Source organism: Pelmatolapia mariae, unplaced genomic scaffold (assembly GCF_036321145.2).
Source record: "Pelmatolapia mariae isolate MD_Pm_ZW unplaced genomic scaffold, Pm_UMD_F_2 NODE_ptg000786l+_length_14993_cov_1, whole genome shotgun sequence".
In the NCBI taxonomy this organism is placed as follows: domain Eukaryota; kingdom Metazoa; phylum Chordata; class Actinopteri; order Cichliformes; family Cichlidae; genus Pelmatolapia; species Pelmatolapia mariae.
This window is the reverse complement of record NW_027052463.1, coordinates 1-7,093: the sequence shown is the minus strand read 5'-3', so window position 1 is coordinate 7,093 and position 7,093 is coordinate 1. Positions and strand designations below refer to the sequence as shown.

At 41.5% G+C, this 7,093-nt stretch overlaps 1 protein-coding gene across 2 annotated transcripts; it reads right to left on the bottom strand.

The window, feature by feature from the left end:
• Positions 1-4,823: 4,823 nt before the first annotated feature.
• On the bottom strand, positions 4,824-7,046 carry LOC134623623 (G-protein coupled receptor-associated protein LMBRD2B-like). 2 transcript variants are annotated; one of them, XR_010093405.1, is made up of 5 exons: positions 6,909-7,046; positions 5,876-6,063; positions 5,599-5,702; positions 5,195-5,300; positions 4,824-5,058 (listed from the first exon to the last, which is right to left on the bottom strand). XR_010093405.1 is itself a non-coding variant. In XM_063468666.1 (5 exons), the coding sequence occupies exons 1-4, from the start codon at positions 6,957-6,959 to the stop codon at positions 5,213-5,215; spliced, it is 435 nt and encodes a 144-aa protein (XP_063324736.1). In that variant the 5' UTR covers positions 6,960-7,046; the 3' UTR covers positions 4,824-5,058; positions 5,195-5,212. The 2 variants fall into 2 exon arrangements, 1 of the variants encoding a protein (XP_063324736.1); XM_063468666.1 differs by having other exon boundaries at positions 5,195-5,304.
• Between the last annotated feature and the right edge of the window lie 47 nt (positions 7,047-7,093).

Sequence of the window (7,093 nt, the reverse complement as noted above, 5' to 3'; positions counted from 1 at the left end):
CTTCAGGTGAGGGGTTCACTTGATGGGGAGCACTAAAAAAACTATGGAAAAAGAGAAAATGTAGTTAAAAGCAAATGAAAATAAAGAAAATAAAAATTAAAAAATCTCCTACTGCTTTGTTTATTTATTTAAATGAACAGTTTTACATTTTGGCCACTGTCTCATTTACTGCTAAGTAAATTATTTCAGACTGGCCAGAACATCACATGAACATCAGCCTGCTATAACTAATTTTTCAGTGACTTAGGATGAAGTAAAGGTCCTACAGACAATGTGTGTGTGTGTGTGTGTGTGTGTGTGTGTGTGTGTGTGTGTGTGTGTGTGTGGACGGGTATTAACATCTTCATGGGGACCAAAAATTGGTAGTTTACTATACTTGTGGGGACAAACAGCCCTTGTGGGGACCAAAATCCCGGTCCCCACGAGTTTGAAGGCATTTTTGAGCCTCAAAATGGGGTTTTAGTGTCAGGGTTACAATTAGGTTATGGTTAGGTTTAGGGTAAGGGTCAGGGTTAGGCATTCATTTTTGATGGTTAGGGTTAGGGTAAGGGGCTAGGGAAAGCATTGTGTCAATGAGATGTCCCCACAAGGATATAAATACACACATGTGTGTGTGTGTGTGTGTGTGTGTGTGTGTGTGTGTGTGTGTGTGTGGCCAAGCCACACAGTAAACCTGGATTAGTTGAATTTATTAAAGTAAAGAAGAAAAAAAACTGTAAAACAACATTCAGTTATCTGACATATTTCGAAGGAGTACAGGGGATGTAATCTATAGGCTAGTGTTTGGATTTTTAAGAACGACAGGTGTTTATCTGAGATAAACGGAGGCGGAGAAACCTCTCCGACCCACACTCCAGTCCAGAAGGTGGCGATAATGCAACTAAAAGTTGTTTGCAACCGCCATTAAAATGTAGAAGAAGAAGCACAAGAAGAAGAAGAAGAAGAAGAAGAAGAATTTTTTTCGCTGGTTTGCTGAGTAGCACTCGTCAGTACAGCCCTGTTACTAGTACTAGTCTGTTGTAACTACGTTTTCTTGTATATAGATTCCTGGACCCATTTCTGTTTCCTGATCTGTTCTCCTGAGTCTGGCAGTGAGGTGTGGAGCAAAGGAGAGCGTGAGTGGTGAAGAGGATTGTGAAAGTGGAGAGTGAGGAGCGGACGTGTGGTGTGTTTTGGAACCGTTTCCCTTGCATCCCTGGAAATCCCAGCCCTGTGCACTGTATATAGTTTCATCTAGTGTTGTTGTTAATAAACTTGGGACTTTTATTCTGAATTCAGCTGCTCTATGCCTGAGTCCGTTCCTCCCTTATGACAGTTTTCTAAATAATCGAATATTAATACAACGATAAAAAACACTTGAAATTGGAGAAAACTAATGAAAATAAGGTCCTGGCATTTCTGCACATTTCCTAGTAATTAGTGCATCTTTCCCTGGAATTAATTCAAGACAGACTGGTGATCACAGTCTTGAAGGAAATGTTTGATGGACTGAGATGGAATGACCCGGGAGTACATAAAAGTCCCACAGGTCTTAAACTAACAGCTTTACTTTATGTTTTCCACCAAACACCAGTCACAACATCCACACTGAAGAGTGGTCTCCAGGCTGCTGCGCTTCCGGGTAGAGCGGCAAAGAAGAAGCCAATAAAAGGAAAAAGTTGAGATGGTCAAGTCAATTGGCTTTTATTGTCATTTCAACCATGTACAGTGCTACAGTACAGAGTGAAACGAGACAATGTTCCTCCGAGGCTGGTGCTACATATGACATATAACAGACAATCAAGACAGGATTACATAAAGTGCAATATGCAAAAATTGTAAAAAAAAAAAAAAAAAAAACCCAAGACAAGACAGTGCAACACTAGACAGAACAGGACGATACAGACACAAGACAGTATTTATTATTTTGTTCCACTTCCCCTTTGCCCCATTTATTCAGTATATTTCTGGTTTTCCTTAACAAAAAAATTGCTGTCTATGGTCTCATCATTCACACCATCTGGGCTCCTAAAGAACGTTTCTTCTGCGCGTAAGTCAGTTAAACTCACCCTGCTACGGCCCTAGCAGGGCCTCCTCCTGAAGGTGCCTGTGTGGGCGTGTCCTACAATCTCTTCTGCCTGAGGTGCCACCTTTCTCTTTTACACAGCTAACTCACATCAGTAATTAAAGGTATTTAAGCCCAGGGAAAGGTGAGCTCTGGGCCAGAGTGCCATGTGAATGGTTGCAGCTAGTGAGCTGCTGGTGCTTTTTGTGCCTATTGGTGGTTGCAGCTAGTAAGCTGCGTGTGCTCTGCTCCTACTTGGTGGGGAGTAGTGTGTTTAGCAATTTATCCTTCTCTGGCTTACTTCTCAGTTTAATTGACCAACGTTTGAGTTTTGTTTTGTTTCTTTAAATGGTGATAGCGGCTTGTCCGTCTCTTTCAGTTAGTATCGATAGAAACTTTAATAAAACTCTTTAATTTAACCATTTTGCCTCTGTCTCCTTTTTCTGACCCAGACACATTTTGTTACTTCCCCTTCATCGCCTGGACCCTTTTAGGGGAACGTAACACACCCATTGCAATAAATCTAGCCCTTAAATAACTTTGCATTACACTGCTTTTCTGGCTTGCCTTTTAACGGTGAGTGCAACTGTTTCATAAAGGTTTTAGTGCACCATAAACTCCAGCAGATATTTTTGTCACAATGAAAAACATTTTAGGAAAATAACAAGAAGTAAAAGAAGGAAACCCACAGAAGCAGAAAGGATAAGACGTGCACCATATCTGAGACAATAACCAGGGCCAGACCGTTTCTGACACCTCGATCATATTTATTGTGCAACAACACGGCACCAGAGGACATTTTTAATTTGTCTTGGGAATAATTCACAGGACTCAGATCAACACAGTCTACTCTCCAAAACCAGAACCAGAACAATAGGCTGAGTTCATGGTGGACGATAAATATTCATCACTAGAACGATGAGACACAAACACAGAAGAGCCGTTTGTAACGGCAGGAGATGCAGTGTTGACAGGCGGCAAGAAATGTAAGTACAAGGCTACGTCTGTCTCTATCAATAATTATCCCATATCATACAAAAGATATGACACATATAAACAGAGAATTGTCCAGGTTCATCCTGACCATCAACCTTTCTGACTGAAGATCACTTCTGCCAGCACCACAACACTTACTGCTAAACACATTTAAAGGACCAGTTCTGTGTTTTTACAGTTTTAGCTCACTTCATTTTAATGCTATAAACAAATGCTTCATAAAAACGTGACTGAAGAAATCCTCCAAAGCTCACTGTCATGGTTTCATATCGTTTTCCTACATTCAAGGCAGCCTTTGCTTTACTTCAGTCCAATCTTGTGCAGCTTGGTTTAGCAATCAGTACAAGCCCACAATGACTCCTGGGGTTCATCGGGGATCTGCTTCATATTTCCAGTTTATTTTAATGTAAACAAAAACAAATAGAAATCTAACAGCACACAGATGAAACTCTGTAGAGATTTCGCATGTCTTTCCAACCCACTGCTGTCAGACTCCACAACAAAGACTTTAACTGATCAAACACACACACCCACACATGTGCAATAACACTAAGTGCAATACTCCTTTCTGGCATCGTTGTATTTTTACTCAGTTGTGTACAACATTTTATTCTATTTTTATCCTATTGTATATTTTATTCTACTGTATATAGTATTTGATTTTATTCTATTCTGTACAGTTGTGTACTGTATTTATTCTTATTGTAGTCTAATTATTGCTTCAGAACTTTTGCACTGTCCACTTCCTGCTGTGACAAAACAAATTTCCCACGTGTGGGACTACTAAAGGTCATGTTATCTTATCTTATTTAAACATGGTGAAGGTGTTGATGAACTTACAGTGATTACATGGTTTCACACACAATCACCTGCCAATCAACTTTAAATGACATAAATACAGATGCAATTAAACTGCACATGAATCCCATAAACATGAAGCTCTGACCTCCTACATGACTGAAGGACTTCAGGTTTATCAGTGACTGAATCAGTTGATCCTAACAGCTCCCATCGTGACAGACAGATAAATAAATCTACAACATTAAACACTAGAAATGAAATATATTAGCAAGACCTTCATAAAACCTGCGTTTAAAGTAATTCACATTCATGTGCTCAGACTGTCTCTACTGCCGGCATGACAGGCAGTAAATTGAGGATTTGATCTGTTTAGAAGCTCAGGCCTGCAGTCTGTCACATCAAAGTCAAGCCAATGTACGCTTCATTGTCATCTCCGCTATATACAGTACAGTATCTAGAGATGAGATGATGAGGCTCCAGTTACATTCAGTGCAATCCCCCCCCCCCCCAAAGAAATAATAATATAAGAAGAGTGAAAAAATAAATATACACTTTAAGACTTGGAGGTAAATGTATTAATAACAATTTACAATTTGAATGATTTAAAGTGACCTTGAAGTGATTTAAAGTGACCAGCGTAGCAGCTTGTAAACATGAGCAGAGTTCTTGAGTGTAAGGATTGTCCATAGAGCAGCATCTGCATTACAAAGGCAGTGGTATGTGGAGTGCAATAGAGTTAGGTAACGGTTTGTGTGGGTGTGGGTGGTGGGGGGGAGTGGGAGAGCCGGTAGTGAGTTCAAGAGTCTGATGGCTTGTGGGAAAAAGCTACTTCGCAGCCTGGAGGATTGGGCCCCAATGCTGCGATAGCGTCGGCCAGACGGGAGGAGAGAAAAGAGTGCGTGTGAGGGAGAGAGATGTTCCAGTGATCTTGGCAGCTGCTTTAACAATCCGTTGTAGCTGGATGAGCTTGCCGAACCACACGGAGATGCAGCTGGTCAGAACACTCTCTATGGTGCTCCTGTAGAACACGGTGAGGATGGGAAGAGGAAGGCTGGCCCGCTTCAGGCGTCTCAGGAAGTGGAGGCGCTGCTAGGCTATTTTGGTGATGGAGGTGGTGTTGGTGGTCTCGCTGCACCAGAACGCCAGCTGCTCAAACTCATCTCTGTACGCCGACTCGTCGTCGTTGCTGATGAGCGAACCTGATGATGTGGTTGGAGCTGTGTAGAGCAGTGCAGTGTCAGGACAGCGAACAACAGCGGGGTGAGAACACAGCCTCGAGGAGCTCCTGTTCTCAGTCTGATGGTGCTGGAGATGTTGTCGCCGATTCTGTAGAGCTGTCTCGGTTTTACTGACCTGCTGGGAGGCAGATGTTCAATCTTCAATCTTAAGCAGAATATCCAGTGATGAGCAGCTTCTTTGTACTTCCCGTTTCACTGTTGTTTCTTCTCCCAGCAGATGACTTTCTTATTTTGGAATCATATAGTATATGTGAGGAAACCTGCTGTAAACTGCAGTCTGTGCACTTAATACACAATGAAAATATATATTTTATGTTATTAGAATAAGATGTGTAAAAGGACTTTGATGTGTGTGAGTGACTTCTATTGTTATATCATACACTGATTAGTTTTCTCTGAAATCTAAACAGAAGAAACAAAGAGGTATTTACCCTCCGCCTCTTCCTATAACTGTACAAATATTATATTTTATTATAACTGTCTTGTTAAACAGAATTCAGATGGTGGCGACAGTCTCACCCTGGCGGTTCAGCTCCTTTCCCTCGTCCATCAGGTCAGAGGTCATTTCACTGTCTTCCATAAACTGCTGGAAGCCCAGAAGATCAAGGCAGCGGGTCCTTAAACTGAAGAGAACATTGATTACGACACAGAATCACAAACATAATTACATACAGTACTGTGCAAAGCTTTCATCAATCAACAAAATGCAGTGAATGAACAAAAGAGAAATCTAAATCACGTCGCATTTTGAAGGAACTCAGCTGGTCGGTTGTTCCAAAGATCTTGGAGAACTAACCACAGATTTTCTGTGGATACAGGCTTCCTCAACCCCTTCTGTCTCTTCATGTAATCCCAGACACATTCGATGATGTTAAGATCAGAGCTCTGTGGGGGCCGTACCATCACTTCCAGTACTTCTTGTTCTTCTTTACACTGAAGATAGTTCCTAATGACTTTGGCTGTGTGTTTGGGGTCGTTGTCCTGCTGTAGAATACATTTGGGGTTAATAAACAATCATTAATCATTCATGAACTGAATTGAATGGAATGAATTGAACTGGAGATTGCTATACATGCATTTATTTCCTCACGCTTGGACTACTGTAACTCACTGTTGATGTATCTAAGCAAAGGTTCTCTGGATCGTCTGCAGGTTGTGCAAAACGCTGCCGCTAGGGTTTTGACAAAATCTGTATTCACATGTGACACCGTTGCTATCTCAGCTACACTGGCTTCCTGTTGAATTCAGAGGCCATTTTAAGATCCTGGTCTTGACTTTTAGATCAGAGATGTTGGCACCAGCCTACATCTCTGATCTGCTACAGCCCTATGTCCCTAGACTGTGGAACTCTCTCCCCCAAACCTTAAGAATTGTGGATGGAGTAGTTGTTTTTAAAAAAAACTGCTTTTGGTTAATTTTGCCTGTTTTAAATTGTCTGTTTGATATTGTCTGTTTTACCTTTCTATGACTGGTTATCTTATGTGCAGCACTTTATGACTCTGCCTAGAAAGGCGCTATATATATACAGTATATATATAATTTTATTTACTTATTTATTTTTCTGAACGCATTCTATGTTTACAGCGTTGTTGCATACCTGCCTAAACCTTTGGCACACTACTGTATATGCAACCGCTGTGTTCCTGCATTGTGTTCCTGCGATGAAAGGTAAAAAGAATGAAAGACCTCCAAGTAATTAACTTGCCCGCTCCAGTTCCTCTCCTACAGGGAATTGTAGAAAAGGGGAGAGGCCAAAGGGGTACCCCAAATTTAAAGGGTTGCACCAAAAAGGTGTAACAGCAGGTGTGTTACACAGTGTGGGTATTTACAGAGGTGTGAGCAGTCTGCAGCTTGTTGTGGTGGGAGATGGCCGAGTCCATGTGGATCAAACAGGGGAGGAGTGAGACGACAGGACAGCCTGCAGGAGGAAAACACCACAAAGTCACAAAACCTCCATCAAGTTGACTCCTCCATTATCTCCGGGTCAACATCTGGGTCACATGATATGTTGTTT

Bases quoted from the DNA above. Each gene is read 5' to 3' on its own strand.
- LOC134623623 (XM_063468666.1), bottom strand. From the start codon at position 6,959: ATGGACTCGGCCATCTCCCACCACAACAAGCTGCAGACTGCTCACACC. The intron at 5,703-5,875 runs GTTAGTTCTCCA...TGTTCTCTTCAG, and splicing joins GTATCCACAGAAAATCTGTG to TTTAAGGACCCGCTGCCTTG. The intron at 5,305-5,598 runs GTGAGACTGTCG...TTCCAAAATAAG, and splicing joins AAAGGAGCTGAACCGCCAGG to AAAGTCATCTGCTGGGAGAA.